Source organism: Pollachius pollachius, assembly GCF_949987615.1.
Source record: "Pollachius pollachius genome assembly, chromosome: 2".
NCBI classification, from domain to species: Eukaryota; Metazoa; Chordata; class Actinopteri; order Gadiformes; family Gadidae; genus Pollachius; species Pollachius pollachius.
Window position 1 is genome coordinate 27,772,955 of NC_136935.1, and position 19,625 is coordinate 27,792,579.

Sequence of the window (19,625 nt, forward strand, 5' to 3'; positions counted from 1 at the left end):
ACATCAAATCAATGTTTAATTTTTTTTATTTCTGCTGTGATGACCTCCAAAAGCTGCTTCAAATTATCACCCGAACAAAAATATTTGTATCATCCACAAATAGAATAAATTTCAGTATATTTGATACTCTGCATATGTCATTAATGTATATTGAAAAGTTTCGGACCTAACACGGACCCTTTAGGCACTCTACAAGTCATGTTTAAATAGTTTGATTTATGATCACCTATTTCAACAAATTGAACGTGATACCCTGTACCAAACAGGTCCACCTCAGAGTGAACGTGATACCCAGTACCAAACAGGTCCAGAGTGAACGTAATGTGATACCCTGGACCAAACAAGTCCACCTCAGGCTGAACGTGATACCCTGTACCAAACAGGTCCAGAGTGAGGGTGATACCCTGTACCAAACAGGTCCACCTCAGGGTGAACATGATACCCTGTACCAAACAGGTCCACCTCAGAGTGAACGGGATACCCTGTAGCAAACAGGTCCACCTTTTGTTCTTGATATAAGAGAACAAGAAACATACAGAATGCAAATAATGTGCAGCCTAGAGTAAACGTCACTAGAACAATGTTAGCCACCTAAGCCAGCTTCAGTGCCTAACACATCTAAATGCTAAGGCTTATGCTGCAACTTTAATAAAACTAATGACATCCCTAAAGCGGCATTCTTGAGGACAGAGGCAATTCAGGGCCGCTATGTCATCAATGAGACCCACGAGGCTCGTTGTCTGTTACCAACCCTGGTTCGACTTTGCGGAGTAAATACATGGGCTGGAGCCTATGATGTGTGGTTAACATTTGCTGAAGCCTATGATGTGTAGTTAATATGTTCTGGAGCCTATGATGTATAGTTAACATGTGCTGAAGCCTATGATGCATAGTTTACATGGTCTGGAGCCTATGATGTGTAGTTAACGGGCTGGAGCCTATGATGTGTAGTAAACATGGGCTGGAGCCTATGATGTGTAGTTAACATGGGCTGGAGCATATGATGTGTAGTTAACATGGACTGGAGAATATGATGTGTAGTTAACATGGGCTGGAGCCCATGATATGTAGTTAACATGGGCTGGAGCCTATGATGTGTAGTTAACATGGGCTGTGTATGAAGCCTTTCCTTTGGCAATTGTGTAGCATTGGCAAATTTGAAGCATAAGGCAGAATGAAAATGATCTTAACGATTTAAAAGTTTGAATAAATGGTGACCATGAAGGTAAGTTAATAAAATCCTCTTTTATTAGGCATAGCAACCTGCTTCCACTTTCAATAAATGAATTAATATATTGTAACCAGCAAATCAACAACACAAAATGAAAAGGAACAAATTCTTTACAAAAAGAAAAACACTGGACCCTCTTCTCCAACTAAGTCGTCAACATGGAGAAACTGTTTAAAAAAGGCAAGGAATGATAGATGTTCAGGTCGTCTTGGGCGAACCTAGCTGGTGGTAGATTTGCCAGGAGGTTTTGCCGTCTTCTTGGGCTGTAAATATTTCTGAAAGACAGAAAAAAAAAATTGAGGTTAATCTTTGTACTGAACCGTCACTTCAACTAACATGAACTGGTTTTATAAATTAATAATACACATAATGTATTCATATTCATTTGACATATTTAACTATGAATTAATGTTGAGGTTCCACCTGCAGGCTTTCATAATGTTTGAGTGTCTTGCAGTGGCTGATTTGTGCCTCCTGGCTTCCGGTGAAGAAACGGTTGCACACTTTGCAGAAGAATCCGGTCTTTGGAACCAGGAACTCCAAACCTGAAAATCATTGAGAAAGTTAGGCATTAGAAAGTTTACACAAATTTCTAAAAACGAATTACACTATTTACCAATCAAAATTCTGTAAAACAATGCCCAAAATGTTGCCTAATAAAATACATATCTTTAAAAAGTGTTTAATTTTTGTGTAAGGATTTGATCCATCTTGCGGAGACTCATGAAGTCATTGGACTGGTTTGGACCGGTCCAAAGTGAGGCCATAACATCACCGGTTTAAATACCTGTATATATGTCCATATATACAGATCTCCACTGACTGACTCTGGTCAACCGCAGTGTGAGGATACAGACGAGAACCAAGGCTCTTACCAACAGGACTGCTGGGGTCAAAGGGCATAAGGGCGTCGTCTCCAGGAGAGCTCTTCCTGCTCACCACCTCGCTCTTCTCCAGGTCCTCCGAGCCCTGCTCCTTCACTGAAATGGTATATCTTCTGTTAGAGATGGCTCCATAATCTACATAATCATTCTGGGACTGTTACGGAGCTATTATTCATGTTACAGACCAGTCACTCTATGTGCCCTTTGGGTAGCATAATATTTGACGCTCTAGCTGTTTTGCAGTGACCTGAAAATAAATAGAAATTCAACCTGGACCCAATTTCAGACGTTCTCTCGGCTGCAGTGTTCGCTGAATACTGGTCTAATTACAAAAAGTGATTCAAGGTTGAAAAATCCTCCAGTGTTCCTTTAATTCCCATCTGCGTCTTGTCGGAAATGTAGCTCTGCCACGGCTGTTTTAGCACCTACTGTGTTTTAAACATCAATTCTATAATGTGAGAATTAATCCATTAAGCTTGAAGGTGGTCATTTTGAATCCTTAACGTGATCACATGGCCACAACGTACAAACCCACATTACTGATCAGCCCATGTTCATCTTACGTTCAGTGAATGGTTTACTCAGTTAACTGAGTGAACAGGGTAAAAGTGTTCACTCTTAGAGCAGATCAGACGTACCTTCCCCTGCATCGGAGGGCAGCGCGTCCTCCCCCCCCTCGCTCCCGGTCTGGCCCTCTGGCTCCCCTGGAGCTCTCGGCTCCACTTCCTCCTTCACCTGGGTGGGGTCCGGACAGGGCTCCACCTTCTCTTCTTCTTCTGTGGTGTCATCTGGCGAACGTCCGCCAGGGGAGGAGGGCTTTGACCCAACACTGGGGGCGTCGCCCGCTATGACCACGGCGCATGCTGGGAAAGACGGGACCACAGAAATGGAATGGGACCTGCTCTCCTCCACTATTGAGACAATGGGAACAAGAATAGAAAAGTGGAATATTTACAGTGGTCATTTGTTTTCTCTACGCATGTTCATAAACATTTGTAACAAAGCTATTTAAATTTTACCGTTGGCCGGATAATGTATTTAAGCAGCAATGGTTTACCCTTTGGGTGTGAAGAAGGCAATCCCACAAAACAGATTCAATACCTTTAAGTTTTCATAGTCGAGTGACACTGGAATTATTGGCTTTCAAATGTGCATGTCAACAAACTGAATCTTAGATTTGGGCCCGATTACCTGACCCTTGCTGCAGTGTATGAAATTCTTTATGGACGGTAAGGTACCATACTGACTCTAGGGGTGATGAAGAGTACACATCAAGGCATCACTTGAATCAAGATGAGCTGGTACGTACCCAATACTGGGGTGGTTCCTGCTGGTTTGATTGTGGCCTCTGCCTCCGAGGGGGACACCTTCTGGCCCGGGGGTTTGTGGTCCCGGGGCGAGGACTCATCTGAGGGGCTTGGGGATTTGAGTGGATCAGGGTGGACCTTGGAGGCCGGGTCCCCCTGCTGATGATCAGAGTCCACTGGGTCCCCAGGCTGGGAGTCAGGCCCCGGGGGCGGGTCTTCAGCAGCCATGCCCTCCACTAAGGCGCTGAGTGACGCTGTGGCCTATGCAGAGAACAGGAAAAAGCAATCATGATTCCTTCTGAAGCTTATCTTTTTTGTAGTTATTCATAAAGAAACCTCACTCATTGTGTTTGTGACCTCAAAGCGCTGCATACCTGCGTTTCCTCCTGTGAGGCGGCTGCAGGCGCGTCTCGTGATGCTGCAGCACTGGTGACCGCCTCCACGACCCCCGTGTCTGTCTCCATGAGTTCGGGAAGAGAGGAGACGTCTGGGAGGTCCGCCACGTCCCCCACCTCGTCCACCGTCACAAAGTTGTCCAGGTCAAACGGGAAGCAATCCATCTCCTCCTCGTCCACATCCTCCGGTTGACACAGGGAACAGAGAACTGAAGTTTGCACTTCAACATGTGGTCGTTTCATGAGGCCAGGACAAGAGAACAAAGCTATGCAGAACATTGATGGAACGTCAATGTTGAAGTCCACGTGTGATTTTATTGGGATCACTACTTCAAAAATGAAATAACTTTCTACATAACACACAAAAGTTATTTGAGAGCATAATATATGAAGATACTTGTTTATGTAGAGGCTGCTGTGGTGACTTATAGCCGGTGTCCTCAAGCGCACTGACTCTGATCAGGGCGTGTATCTTCCTCACCTTGTTGGCCTTCTCAGCCGTACTCCTCTCGGGGCCATCCCTCCTGGAGCTCAGCCGACTCCCCTCCGATATCCCGGAGGACTTGGAGCCGGAGGAGCCCTCCCGCTGGGTTCTGGATCCCTCATAGCGCTCTCTGTCCCTTCTCTCTCTCTCTTCCTCCCCCCTCCAGCCCAGGTCGCGGTCCCTCTTCCTCCTCTCCTCTCTCTCCCACTCCCGCTCCCGAACCCGCTCCCGGTCTCTGCGGTCTCTCCTCTCCCTGTCCCGCCGGGCCTCCCTCTCCAAGTCCTTCTCCTGCCTCTTTCTCCCCTCCTCTCGGCTTCGCTCCTTCTTCTCCGGCAGCCCGCCTGCAGACTTCTTCTTTTGGGGGGTCTGTGGTAGCCTGGCAGCGGCGGCGGTGTTGGAGGGGAGGACTGCTGCCTCCAGGTTGCCCTGCCGGCTCAGACTCCTTGTCCTGCATTCCTCCAGCAGCGCCTCCACCATCGCTGGGGTGACCTGAAGGAAATGTTCAAGAGGTGATTTGCAGATACAAGACATTTAGCAAAACAGAAAGAATGATTAACCCGCCTTGGAAGTACCATCTTAACTTTATAGGGAAAGCCTGAGTGACTTCTTCAGACATGGCCTTTTTGGGAATGATTGAAGTACCTTGGGCAGTTCAGGCGTCATGCCCTCTGCAGCATCAGTGTGAGGTGTCTTGGTTTTCTTTCCAAGGGGAGGAACCCCCGACACCTGTGGTTCCAATGTATCCTGCTTCTCAACTGCAGCGTTTGGTTCCAATGCATCCTGCTTCTCCACTGCAGCGATTGGTTCCACTGCAGTCTTCTGTTCCACTGAACCCTGGAGTTCCACTGCAGTCTTCGGTTCCACTGCAGCTTGAGGTTCATCTGCAGCCTGGAGTTCATCTGCAGCCTGAGGTTCCACTGCAGCCTGAGGTTCCACTGCAGTCATCGGTTCCACTGCAGCCTGAGGTTCCACTGCAGCCTGAGGTTCCACTGCAGCCTGAGGTTCAACTGCAGTCATCGGTTCCTCTGCAGCCTTGATTCCCTCTGTCTTGGGTTGGAGGTCCTGGATGCATGCGGGCTCAGGTACTTGTCCCTTGCCCTCAGCTTTGCCCGTCTTGGTTTCTGCTCTTCTGTCCGCGTTGTCCCTGACAGCTGCTGGCTTCTTCTGGCTCTTGTCACCGTTGGCAGGCGAAGACTTTTAAGATGGAAAACAAAACATCAGACAGGTCAGATTGGAATGGAAATGTTGGCTTTGAGAACAGACAAAGTCTCAGTCCCACTTAGGGTTAGGGGCAAGTCAAACCATAAGAACTGCCAAACCACAGCTAGTCTGCTGAATGTCTGACAGACGTACCTTGGTCACATGGAGATCGGCGGAGGCCTTCAGTTTGGGGTCGGCCTCGCGGGTAAACAACAAGACCTTGTTCTGGGCGATGGCCGGGAACCTCTGGAAGCGTCTGAAAACATAAAGCGCCATCTGTGGCGTCTCCATCTCGCAGATGGTCTGGCATTTAAGATGTTTTGGGAGGAGAGTTGGAAAATATTAACAAACATCACAACAACCAAATGCCTCAGGTATTTAATCAAATGTTAAAACTTCTGTGGATAAAGTTTAAGAGCTATTATTTGGGTGCAAGAATATCAGTTTGTGTTTACGTCTCCTGCCTCTGTATGAGACCGTTTTGATTTTAGACCCTTTAAGGGTGTTTATGACCAGCCAGGACATCTCTACACTGATTGGTTCAGGGAATCCATCAAGCTTATCAATCACCAGGACGATAAATGCAACACTACCGAGAAAAGTAGCGTGGGAGGGAGCAGAGAGGGAAGGGACTCCCCGGTTAAGATTTTTAATTAAGAGAGGTATATAATAATAGTGTCTTACCATGTGGTTCTCAAGCACTAGAAAGTTCCGTATCGGACCAAGTCGCCGGACCAGTTGGATAACCTCATCGGGGCCCGAGGGCGTGGCTGGTACATTGGTGATCACCACCACACTCTTCCATCCCGTGGGGCAGGGCGCCTCCCCCAGGGGACCAGGCACCGCGTCATCCTCCTTGTAAAGAAGGGATCAAGGACAAGATGTTGGTGTCAAGCAGAAATCCTCACGCGCTAGCATCTGCACTAAATCTCTTCTCCCCACCATCATCCTGTACACACTTTCTATGCCTCAAGACTAACACAAATGGAACACAGGAATATGTGAGGACAGGGATTCAAACTCACCTCTGTGTTCTCTGGTGACCTCTTCAACAGATTGTACAAGGCCACCTGCACAACATTAAAAATATGATAAAAATCGTTCAGTTTGGTGGGAAAAACATTTATAAAACAAAAATATTTTATTAACAAAGAAGTACTATCATGTTGTATTACATGATCTCGATAGAATATGTTGGTAAGATCAAAAGGTGCTGTAGGTAAGTTATAATGAGTGCAGATGTAAAATGTAAAGTCTCCACTACAACAATGTGGTTAAGAGTGTTAAACACAACGTTTAGCCAGAAATGTTTTCTTCCCATCAACATAACGCTAGCCTTGTATTTAAGACAGCAGATTAGCTGGTAAAGCAAACCTCTCCCCTCGAGAGGGAGGGCGACTGGGAGTTGTTTGTATTCTGTTTTACTGATAAAGTAGAGTCAAGTACAGCCTCCTAGTCTCAATGCCCCTTACTCTGATGTCCTTCAACCGCAACTACACTTACCTTGACTGAACTTTAAGAAACAAAATCGAATGCCAAAGATTGATTATTGAAAGAGGAGGATTAGGAAAGAGGAGGGCACGAGAGAGGAGGAGGGTACACTAGAGGGAGCAGAGGCAAGACCAAGAGCAGGACGAAAACACTTACAGGGGTTTTGAGGGTACAGGGCAGCCTGAGGCTGACCATCTCTAGCGGAGAACCCTCCATCTGGACCGGGGTCACGGTATGGACCTTCACCATCTCTTCTGCGGAGGCCACATCCGGCAGCCACAGCAGCGCCTGGCACAACCACACACAAGGGCTCCACGGTTATAGCAAGCGCCATCCATCACCGTCTGTTCGGAGGCTCATGGGGAACATTAGTCTGGCTATCACCAGACCAATCTCAATCGTAGATTGCACGTTGGTCTGGGGAAGCTGGCGTCATTTCCTTCAGCACAAGAGGCGTGATCAACGGGCCTAGTTCAACTGACTCTGTACGCGATTGGCTGCTTACCGTCGCTTCCCTGTCGTCATTGTGTTAAACCAGCCTATAGCGCGCCAAGGGGAACAGCCAGCTTGGTAATTGGCTCAATTGAATTGAATTGTGAGGTACCTGGCAATACCCAGCCCTATTGTGCAGGGCGAACTCAAATCGCTGGCAGAATGGGCGGGGCTACCCAGTCTAGGGGAACATCACACTATCTTGTAGTTCCTCTAACGGCCTTGAGGTGGCGTGCGGCATTTGGTGGCAAAATGAACCGTTTGTCAACGGGAAGAAACGGGAGGGAACTACTTTGTTACAGAGCCAGTGGCAGATCTAGAATTTTACATGGGTGGCAAAGGATGGCAAGAGTTCTTTGAAGGGGGACAAAAAAATAAAATAAGGGGGGTGTGTAGAAGCGAAATGCTTTTGTGTAGAAGCAAAATGGTTCTACACACCATGAGCGAGCGTTTCACTTTTGGCTAAATAATGGACGTGCTGTTATTGCTGATGCTCAATCGCCTTTAGCATACATTAAATTAATAAAGAAATTAATTTTAAGTTGAATTGGTTGATTTAAACTTTACCAGGGGACACTGACATCTTCAGGGGTGCCCACACTTTTTAGGCTTGCGAGTTACATTCAAAATGACCAGGTCAAAATGATCTACATAGATACAAAAATACTTAATGATTTTATTTATATCTACTGAGTACATACTCCGATGACTTGCACTGACTGGAGTCAGCCAGGGTTCCAAATGACCATCAGTCATGGTGGAATGGTTTTGCCCTTAATAATCTTTATGTGGGAAAAGGCTGACATCATAAATAGGTTGAGCCAAATAATGCAGTCAATGTGGTAGCACATTGCCCTGGACTTCAGCTCAAAATCAGCTTGTACTATCAAAATCCTCCTCCACTGCCGACATGTTAAGGTGAAACAGTGCTGCAATTTTTGATGGGAGTAACACTTTCCGTAAATGGATGGCACATAAATATAGCAATCGTCTGAAGCAAAGCAGTCTTGAAACAGTTTGTCAAAGTCTGACAGACAATTTTCGTCAATCAAGTGGTAAATGTCATAGGGATGATCATTTTTTTACATTTTAAATGCAAGTTTTTATACATTTTTTGGAATGTCGCGCAATCTACCTGCACTACCGTTGCGATCGACCGGTCGATCGCGATCGACGTATTGGGCACCCCTGCTTTTCGATACACAGGACAGGCGAGTCGTCACTCTTTGCTGGGCTGTGCTGCAGCAGTGCACGGGGCAGGGCCTAAGATTATCTCCAATTATACACCGTTGGTTCATTTATTGTTTGTTTCATTGCTTTGAGAGGCCTGAGGAGTGTTTTTAAGGACACAAAAGTTGCTGGGGGCCGTTGGGGAGGCAAAGCTCTAAAGTGGGGGGAGGTTCCCCCCTTGCCCCCCTGTAGCTCCGCCCCTGGACAGAGCCAATTTATTTTTGGGCCGTTCAGTTAGGACCTCATCACCAAGTTCTTCCTCATGTTGAGCATATTGAGAGCTCCTGGTTGGCAAATGTATTGATAAAAACATTTAAGAATTTCAACAATAATTTCACAATTCATTTCTTTAAAAAAAAACCAAAATAAACACGTTATCTAAACGCCCTCAATGTAACACTGCTCCTAATGTGGAGTTTCCATATGGCGACTGTTAAAAGACAGAAACCTCAACAAACTTCAGTCATGCTAAACCCATTGGTCACGGACGCAACATCCATATATTTTTTTTACATTCTATCATTTTCACATTAACTTGTCTGATATTCTTCATAGATGCTCTGCCCAGGGGAAGCCAGAGTCAGGAGAGCCATCTCCATGTTTCACACCACAGCATTTTGGGCGAGCAAGCCTCTCAGGACACCCACCTTTTGGCAGCCTCTCGCGATGACAACGTCTGACGGGGTACCGAAGGGCTTGGCCAGGGCGACGAGGTCTGCCTTGGTCCACGCCGAGTCGGGGAGTCCCTGGATCAACACCATGCCCTTCTGGAGGCGAAACCAGACCATGGGACAAGACGCTTGTTTAGAAGAGAATGCACCAAAAGGATACCATGAATATCCATCCATAACATTTGCATCAATTGCCTTAATTGAAAATGGAAGAGTTGGCTAATTTACAAAGAGGCCGATAAAACTATGAATCAATAACTCCTTTTTCAACTAAAACTGAACGCTGATCAGGTAGTGGTCATGATGTAGTGCCTACCTCTTTGAAAGCCTTCTGTGGAGCTTTGCCTGTTGGAGCAAAAAATAATAAATTTGAATGTACTATTTAGAAGTATGATCACAAATGCTTAAAATACAAAGTGATTGTTGAGTAAAACACGTTTCACTTTAAAGGCCTTTGTGGTATCCTCAACAGTTTGCTGTACATTTGCCGTTTACTAAATTGTGGAGAGAAAAAACTAACTGGTAAACGTCCTGCATCTGAAGTCATTTCAATCCTGTTTTAAAACTCCCTATGTGCTGTGTCGAGTGGGAAGTTGTTCTGGATGAGCGATTATTCAGAAGGCAACGACAACAATTGGCCCGTTGGACGCAGGCACTGAACAGGCTCAGAACGGGCCCCACATGGACCAAAGGAAGTGCAGTTGTTCGGACACCGGTTCTCCCTGAACGCCCCACTTGGATCAGTAGTGCGTTACTATCGCAAGCCGTAGATACGGTGTAGTGCATTGATAAGGGACCTTGTCAGCTTGTTAATGACAAGCTGACAAGGTCCGCTTGTCATGTACATTGTACATGACGCGTACAGCTCGCTCTCCCGCAACGACCCGAGGAAGCTCATTGTGGAGCGGTTTTGATTGGCCCCTCTGGACCAAGTGGCATGCAAAAGCTCCAGGGCCCTCATTCCACGCAGGGGTACAACTGACAGTGGTGCAGCATCGAGTGTGGGTTCCTCTTAATAGACCTCTTTATGCACAGGCATTGCACTTGTTAAACACAAACCTTTGCCACTGACAGCAGGTTTCTTGGGTTCACGGCTGGGCTTTCTGTGAGGAGAGAATGTAAATCTTTACCATCAGACAGTAGTGCAGAGAACATGCGAGTTGTGATCAAACGGTAGACACCACATACCCTTTGAGGTCGGGGGCTGCTTGCGCCACCACGGGTCTCTAAAGATTAAAAAGAAATGAATATTTTGTGTTCTGGATTAATAAAACTCCCCACACTTTATTTTGTCTCATGAAAGGGTAACCATTCAATAACTCCAGCAAAAGGAAGAAATATGGACAGTATGGAATACAGGCTAGACAATTGTTGGTAGTCATGGCATGTCATAGTCCCTGTGACACGCTCCTACGCTGTGGTCTGCTGTTTCTGTACCTTGGCTATGGTGGCGGTGACCGCTTGCTGCCTGATACTGAGGGTGGTGCAGTCCACCAGCGCCTGGGCCTCCTCCTCTTTCACCATGTACACCGACGCCTGGGTGGTCGGGGGTGTAGGAAGAAGAGGAGGGAGGGAAAGATGAGATGCAAAAATAGATTGTCCATTGTGTCAAGTATTGAGAAGAGTAGTGCAGAACACATTTAAAAATATGATATAAAATATGCCAGAGACTTCAGAGAAAATGAAGCAACTGATTTTGGTTGAATAGGAGCAATGTTGTCATGGCTACTGGTTTCCTTTGAGAGCTCACCCAGTTCAGTACCTTTCTATCTGTGGTGAGCGTGGTTACTGGTTTAGTGGAGCTCACCCAGTTCAGTACCTTTCTATCTGTGGTGAGCGTGGTTACTGGTTTAGTGGAGCTCACCCAGTTCAGTACCTTTCTATCTGTGGTGAGCGTGGTTACTGGTTTAGTGGAGCTCACCCAGTTCAGTACCTTTCTATCTGTGGTGAGCGTGGTTACTGGTTTAGTTGAGCTCACCCAGTTCAGTACCTTTCTATCTGTGGTGAGCGTGGTTACTGGTTTAGTGGAGCTCACCCAGTTCAGTACCTTTCTATCTGTGGTGAGCGTGGTTACTGGTTTAGTGGAGCTCACCCAGTTCAGTACCTTTCTTTCGGACATGGCCCTGCTCCTCTCCTCAGGAGGAGCCAACAGGTTGATGGTGTTCTTGCCGAACGTCCCCACAAGGTCCGCCACCTCCTGCAGGGTGGCGTCCACAGGGAGGCCGGCCAGGTGGACAAGATGTCCCTGAGCCCCGGAGCCCTGCGGGGGCCAGCTGGGCCCCTTCTTCTTCTTCTTAGCTGGGGGACCTTTGGTTGCCTGAGAAGTCACAGTGTGAGCCTTACATAGCTGCAAACTCATAAGGGTTGTAAAAGCTGACAACCTAAACTGTTGTAGGGGGGTCTGCGGGCATCCCCACCCAGACAAATTTAGCTATTTTAACATGTAAATTAAGCACTTTGGTGTACTCTCAGAAGAAAAGAATGGGAAAAGACAACATTTTCTTATGGTGAAAAAACCCTATTGCAAAAAAAAAAAAAGAAAGCCTTGATGTTAAAGACAAGTCGACTCAAGCCTATTAATTCCAAAATTTGCTGCAAGTCCACCGCACAACCAGTGGTAGGCTACAGTGGCCGCGTTTACATGGACACTTCTTATCCTATTAGATTTCTAATCGGAATAGATCTATTCCTATCATGCAATCCGAATGTACTGTATATATGGCATTTACAAAAGTGGTAAGCGCACATCTGGACGCTTAGCAACTGGACACGCTGGGGTTGATAAGTTACCGGACTACTTGCGGAGTGATAAGAAAGACGTGAATCAGGCAAAATATCCACTTTTCTTGACAGCAGTCAAGTTCGGAGTGCATAAAAGTACAGACGGACCAATTGCAAACTACTGCAGCTGCTGAGGCCATCGCTCTAAGTTAAAAAGTAGACGCACCCACACAAACCAATTTGAATAAGTGTATCCATGTCGATTATAGCGGACTACGCCACCTCTTCTATTCCGATCAGAGAATTGTATTCCGATCAGAGAATTGTATTCCAATTGTATTCGAAAGGTGACTAGTTTGCAGGTATGACCTTAATATAGTGCACTTCAGCATAGAGAAACAGAATGCCTCATGGAACTATGCAGGCACTCGGTCTGTAACAATACAGGCATTATTATAGACAACTTGATGATGATGACTTTACATTAGACATTTACGTTGGAAAGATGCCCCTTAATTTTTTACATTTAGCAGATACTTTTATCCAAAGCGGCTTTCAAGTGAGGCTGACAACAATTAATTCAAACAATCACAATTGAAGTAGCTATATACACAAAACTAAAGTGATGGTCAATCCTAGTTCAAAAAAACAGCTGGACCGGGTGCAGCTGTTGGGACTCAGAAATACAAGAAAAAAACATGACAGAATGTATTTGTTTTGTTCTCCCTTATCAAAGGGCTTTCCAACACCGTCCTAATGTCGATGGTTCAACAACATGTCTGTGGTTCAACAAAGTGCGTTCTAGAGACTACTAGTGCTAGATCATCACCAATCACAACCAATCTGCTCATGAGATGTTCCCAGAAATGCAGAGCAAAGAGTGGGAGACCGGGGCAGACAGAGACTAACCGGGTCCGTCACCTTGGTCCCGACCGGCCTGGGCTTCAGCTTGGTCCCCGTCTTCCCCGGCCCGCGGCCGGTGTCCCGCGGGGCTGCAGCCTTGGAGCGCGGGCCCTGCTTGGAGCGCGGGTCGGCGTACGTGCGCTTCAGGCCATGGCGAGACGAGCTTCCTGTGGAAGCACGTCGGCTTAATCAGAAAAAAAAAACGATTTGCTCTCGCCGTCCTTCCTCCCCCACAAACACGAAGAACGTGAAATGTCCCAAGACGATGATGGAGAGGCTGACGGGGGAGCAGCACCGGTAGAGCAAGGCACAAACCAGAAAACACTTTCAATATAAGGACACATAGGGTCAACGACTGAACCCCTTCATGACAGGCAGCAGGGATGACAAGAGCACAACAGCCCCCAGCCTGGAGACACCAACAGTGCTAGTGGTGAGCTTTGGGGTCATAGAGCGTGAGACTCTGTACCTGGGGACCCGGAGGACCTCCTGTCTGGCCGGTGGCCCCCCGCGTGGTGGCCCGGGCTGGGGCTGTTGGACTGGGAGCGGCGGCGGTGGTGGTGGTCGTAATGGTAGCTATCACCTTGGAGAGCAGACGCAGGACAGGGATCAGAAAGGGCTGTTCATTCAAGTGGATCCAAAAGTCCCCTTGCACACATTCAAACCTTCTGATAAAATGGCAATTTAATATGAACAATATATCAAACTAGAAAATGCATTTTCTGCAGAAAATGCAGTCAGTGCTGTAGTAAAAAGTGAGGTTGAAAATATTTCTTAGCCACATAGATTAAGAGAAAGAAACGTTAAATGGCTTTAATCAAGTGAAGAATATGAACAAAAGTTCAAAAGTCTAAATGGAGTAAACAATGCAAACATGCACACCATTTAAGAAAATGTACATGGTTGGAAACAAATAAAGTGACAGCTGAATGAAAAGCGCAAAGAATTGCTAAAAATGTAGAATCTGAAAGGTCAAATGTAGTGGCATGCACTGCTGGTGTGTGTGTGTGTGTGTGTGTGTGTGTGTGTGTGTGTGTGTGTGTGGTGTGTGTGTGGTGTGTGTGTGCGCAATCCGATGGGAATAACCGCTCAATCTGGCAACACTGCCGAACGTCCTCACGCTCCAGCGTCAACGTAAATCAATGAGACCAACTGAAAACGAAGTCGGTATGAAACTAAAACTGTGATTCTGAAGAAAGTATAAATGATATCAAAATTGCATTTGGATATTATTGAACATACAAATGTATAGATTTGTTAAATGGTTTGAATGAAGATAAACGGTTGAAAAATGATTTAGTTAGGTCGTAAACAGTTAAAGTAATGGGAGGACGGCTCTGCCGTCCTCCCATTGACTCCCATGTTAAAAAAAAAGATAGTATTTCAAAAAGTAGAATATCTTAAAAGAGGCGCACGATTCCAAGCTATTCTGAACATTTTCAAATTGGAATGGAGTTTCTAGGTGACAAATTGAGGAAGGAGATAGGTCCCAAAGTTTGTAGAGAATTAGAAAGAAAGAAAGAAAGAAAGAAAGAAAGAAAGAAAGAAACCTAAGAAGAACAATAGTTGAGCGCTGCATGCAGCACTCACCTAATTCATCTATTCAATTCTAATACTAAAGTCTCAAACTGAAACATACAACATAACCAATGGCATTTCTAAACACCAAAAGGCCCTCAAATATATAATAATAATCCACTTGTTTGTACAAAGATAATATCTCTGAATGGTCAAGGTAAACAAGAGATCAAGATGATGACGTCTTTACAACAGGTGTTTTCCTACCTGAGTGGCGCTGATGGCTGTGGGGGCGGGGGGCAGGGTAGGGCTTGGCGTGGGGCCGGTGGCGAAGGGGCCCCGGTCTGTGTTTACTGGGGGACGGGCTGGGGGACCAGGAGAGGGAGCGGGAGCTGGTGTGGCCTCTGGCCGGCCATGGGCTCCGACTTCCATCGTGGTCCTTCCTGAAACCATATCATGGATCAAGGATTACAGTAGACAAGGTGAAAGGACACAGACAAAACCAACATGTCCTTTTAAAATAATACTAAAAACATAGGGGAACTGACCGTGGTCTTTCAGGTTTCAAATCGGGGTACCTAGAGATAGACACACCCGTTAGACAAGGTGGAGTTAAGCTGGTAAGGAAATATAAGATCAGAGTTAAATTGACAATAAATTGGCTAGCTGTTATAGCTTCTGTAAATGCAGCAACTGCCGCAAACTGAAATAAATGTGCACCAGCTCCTAAATTAAACCTTGTTAGAACATCCGTTCTAACAAATTTAAACATTTAAAAAATGCAATGGGAAAAAACTATGACAAACCAATGTCCTTTCAAATGTATTTTCATCCAAATAGTTATTGATCGCAAATGTGTTGAGCCCCGAAGTCCCTTGGAAGCAGCCTTGTGATGACGGAATAATGGTGGCTCAGCGTGGGTTAGAGCTGCCCCGGTATTCAAAGTGGTATTTCACTTCATGGAGTCCTGCTTACCTCCAGTTTAAATATGGAACACATTTGGTTTATTTCTGCCCATTCACTTTCTATATTCTTTATTATTATTATCATTGATAATCAAAATGTGTACAATGGTTGGTCTGTAAAAGCAGACGGAAACTGCACTGATATTTGCCAGACTTTTTGGTAGAGGTTTGGTGTCGATCCCTCAAAAACTGTATGATGAGGAGATACTTACGGAAAATGAGGCGGAAGAATATTAAAAAGGTTACGACAGTGAATAGAAATAGTGTTGCTTGCTTTGCAACCAAATTAATAACAACCCATTTTACAGATAAGAGTACCCAAAGACAATCTGAAAGTCTCAATGGCTGGCAAACGCCAAAACAACATTTCTGTTTCAAGTACTAGATTTTTCTTTGCCAAGGACATTCAGTTTACAGCCTGATGCGGACATAGAAAAAGCCTCACTTGTTGCGAAGGTCTCTACAGGCGGCGGTGTGGTTCACTGTATTGACATGGTCTGTCCAATCCTGTAGTGAAGAGAGAGCACAATACTGTTAGGACACAAAGAGATAAACCCCAACCAAGAGAAGAGATGGCCATACTGCCATACCTAACATAAATGCATTCTTCCCAGGAGAGGTAGCTTGCATCACATGATATCTGAATCGCGTGACATTGAATTACATTTTTTTACTTTATTCCTTGAAGATTTGGTCCCGAATTACCTCATACCAGAAACAGAATGCCATTCATGTAAAGTGCAGTACAGTGCTTCCAGTCTGAATTGTGTTTCTTATGGATATACAATATTATGGCTATACAACTGTGCTTCCAGCAGAGCAGAAGCCTATTTTGTTACACAGAAAGGTTATTTTCCGAACATCTTGGAGTATGCCATGTACGTTGGTTTAAAGGAGCAGTTAGAAATAGTTTCTATGCTTGGAAAACATGAAAATTATGGAGACTGGATGAAATCAATAGGATTTGTACTTTACAGATCGCTGACCCCATGACTCTGGGGAATATACAACTGTGGCAGTAAAAAAAAAAGTAAAATCTTTAAGGAGAGGTGTTTGCCTATTTTTCTGCATTGTTTGATTTTTAAAATACAGCAACATGTATAAAATAAAAGACGCACGACTTTAATATTCAGAATGATTTAAATCCATAGCCAGGTGTGAAAGTATGTATTGATGTTGAAACAGGTGTAACCAGTAGTTTGTGTCAACCTCATATCATAGCCATATACACATTCTCAAATGACCATAAGCACGGAGATATGAAAATATGGCAGTGTACTCGCAAACAGACAATATAGCGAATCATTTCAGTGGTCATGATGATTCAGTGTTCATGACTTCAAACATCATACATATCTTGGATATAGGTCACATTTGCCTCCATTTCTCTGCATTATGCTTACCTATGATATTGTCATTTTTGTTGACTACATAAGCAAATCTATAGCAAGCAAAGCAAGCTGAAGATTAACTCCCCATTGTTGTCATAGGTATGCAAGCAATTTGGAGAAGCCAGCTGGAGTAAGCTAGATTTTGAAGCTAACCTAGCAATAGGTCTGCCTAGCGTTGCGCTCGACGCCTTGTGCAATGAGTGCACGGGCCAGTTGGGCCTAGGTCACCGGTGAGGTAGGGAAACAGACAGCTAAGCCATTCAATCATTCCAGTCGGGGAGAATGAAATTATTTGATAGGTTTTTAAAAGGCCTGCAACAGCCAGTTACTGGAAGAATTGTTTCTGAGTATTTGATTTACTGATAGCCGTCAGGTTAAGAGAATTTCAACAAATATAAAAAATGTCTTTTAAAATAAATTCCAACACTACCTTTGAGTAAGCCCATCTAAAGTAGGCCGTAACTGTCTCAGAATACCACTTTGTACCTCAAGAGGCGATTGCTGTCACTCAAGCGTGGAGCCTGCCCCGCTGCCCAACGCGAGGGGAAGAGGCTGTGCTGCCCAGAGGGCGTATCATCTCAGCTCTCACAATAGGGTTGGCTCCAAAACCTTCTGTTAATATGCTGCCCGCTATTTTGTGGAGGTTGGCCAAACCATTACACAATGCAGCTTAAGGCATAGGGCCTGTATTATCTATAGCGCCTTTGAATTACCAAGAAAACCTTTCCTTTGTTCCCTGCATGAAGCATTCGAGGGCATCTTTTGTAAGTGAAATAGTCTTTGAGCCGAAAACACAAACCGCATCTAAAGTAATAAACCAGGAGCTGTAAAAACTAGAGGTTTGCTGTCCAAGTAGACAAGAACATAAACATTAGAAACATTTTGAATAGCCGTGATATTTTAGCCCCATGGTTCCACAAATAGACGAGGATTCCACCTGGGTGTGTTATTTGGACCCATTGACTGACCTTGATCTTAAAACATCAAATGCTTAGTCCCTGGGAAAAGGCAGATTCTCTCTTTGTATAGGAAGAATAAAATTCAAAGAGAAAAAAAAAAGGCTGTTGTAAGAAAATACTGAGGTGGAAATATTGATGTACAAAAGACAAAAACATTGGTGCTATTTAAGCACATTTAGTCACTAAAGCAGTACCCATTACATAAGAATACAATTCCAATGGCTACGTTAGCGGAGTAACAACACAACTCCTTCCACAATGGTGGTGGTGGCGAAAGTGCATCATCAATTTGATCATATACAAAAAAAGCCTTGCCAGCGATGCAAATGGGAAGTTATGTCTGGCCATATACTATACTGGTGAATTTTAAAAAAAAAAAACTTAACCATTGGATTAAAGAAGAACAAATAAATTATTATATTTGGTGCTTTTTTGAAAAATAGCCTTCATAGTCAAAAGAATCAATCGGCCCCTACAGAGCCCAGGTGGACACTGAGATGATGTCATGGTGGCACTTACCTCGGCCCGATCACACTGTGCGTTGCACAGCGAACAGGTATGAGGATAGACCTTTGGTGGCTCTGCTGAGAAATCACATATCATGGTGGGAGCCGGTAATCTCTTGGTGCTGCTGCTCTGTGGTTTGGACGAGGATGCAGAGGAGGAGGGTTGTCTGGACGACAGCTTCTCGCTGCGGGTTTCAGACGTCGGCCTCGGTTCGGCTCCGTCCCGCCGGTAATCACGATCCGGACGGAGATATTTGGAAGCAAACTCTCTCGCGGGGGACCTTTTGGCCTTGCGGTTCTCGCTGCTGGGATGGCGGTAGTCCAGATCTCCGTGCTTGTTTGACTCGGCTGAAGGTTCCAAACGCATGTGACGCCGCTCATGCGTTTCTGATTTGTGTTTGGTCGTGGCGGGCGGTGGCGCCGAGTAAACCATCTTCACAGTTCTCTCGTTGGACAACTGCTCTCGCTTGAAGGTTTCTCTGCCACTGCCCTCTTCAGTCGCACGACTCGCATGGCCATAGTCAATGACCTGGCCCGCTGTCTGGGTCACCCTGAGGAGGCTGGAGACGCTGTCGGAGGCTGAGTGTCCCATCCTCACGGGCGAGGAGCAGGAGGCTGGCGGCGGCATGCCTTGAGTGCTGCGTGACTTGTGGATTTGGATGTCCCGGAGAATGAATGGTAAAGTGTCGGGGGTCAGCTGATCATCGGGATAGTGACTCAGCACCTCAAGGTCCTCATTGGACAGTCCAAAGCTAGCCAGGATGCTTCCTGCACTCTCTGGGGTGTATAACCCCTGCATGTCCAGACCACCACCTCCACCTCTGCCACCATTGCCTCCACTCTGAGAGCCTGGTGCCTGAGGAGAGGGAGAACCAGAGGCACTCCAGCTCTGCATGCTCTGGGGCTGCTGCCCCCCAGGGAGCTGGTGTCTCTGCTGCTGCTGCGCACCAGGAAGCTGGTGTCTCTGAGCTTGGTGGGTGGAAGCAGTTGACGAACCGGAAAACAGTTTACTGGGGTGGTGGGTATCTTGACCAGTCCACCGCTTGCTGGTGGCCTGGCTGATTATCAGGGGGGAACCCCACTGGGCTGTTGCTGTAGGCCACTGGGCTCAGATGAACCCTGGTTTTGGTGTGGGTTTGGTTGGTTCATATGGTCCATGAGACGGTGGTCCATGTCCCTTGAGCCCCTGATGGCTAGGGCTGACTCCAGCTCATCGGGCAGCTGTGTCGGAGGAGGAAACTGAAAACCCAACACCTGGGACAGAATATCAGTGGCCG

At 45.9% G+C, this 19,625-nt stretch overlaps 1 protein-coding gene across 4 annotated transcripts; it reads right to left on the reverse strand.

Annotated features, from left to right (window-relative positions):
* Window positions 1–1,226: 1,226 nt before the first annotated feature.
* Window positions 1,227–19,558, reverse strand: LOC307071857 (uncharacterized protein). Of its 4 annotated transcripts, none has more exons than XM_079730971.1 (24): window positions 18,362–19,558; window positions 15,938–15,999; window positions 15,076–15,105; window positions 14,795–14,970; window positions 13,479–13,592; window positions 13,028–13,176; window positions 11,478–11,702; window positions 10,823–10,921; window positions 10,574–10,611; window positions 10,445–10,488; window positions 9,702–9,730; window positions 9,362–9,481; window positions 7,149–7,280; window positions 6,527–6,571; window positions 6,186–6,356; window positions 5,655–5,804; window positions 4,944–5,495; window positions 4,299–4,790; window positions 3,797–4,000; window positions 3,425–3,683; window positions 2,754–3,026; window positions 2,107–2,211; window positions 1,655–1,776; window positions 1,227–1,506 (listed from the first exon to the last, which is right to left on the reverse strand). In XM_079730971.1, the coding sequence occupies exons 1-24, from the start codon at window positions 19,241–19,243 to the stop codon at window positions 1,450–1,452; spliced, it is 4,530 nt and encodes a 1,509-aa protein (XP_079587097.1). In that variant the 5' UTR covers window positions 19,244–19,558; the 3' UTR covers window positions 1,227–1,449. The 4 variants fall into 4 exon arrangements, with proteins under 4 accessions (XP_079587097.1, XP_079587096.1, XP_079587095.1 ...); XM_079730970.1 differs by having other exon boundaries at window positions 11,490–11,702; window positions 13,016–13,176; XM_079730969.1 differs by having other exon boundaries at window positions 9,362–9,478; window positions 13,016–13,176.
* Between the last annotated feature and the right edge of the window lie 67 nt (window positions 19,559–19,625).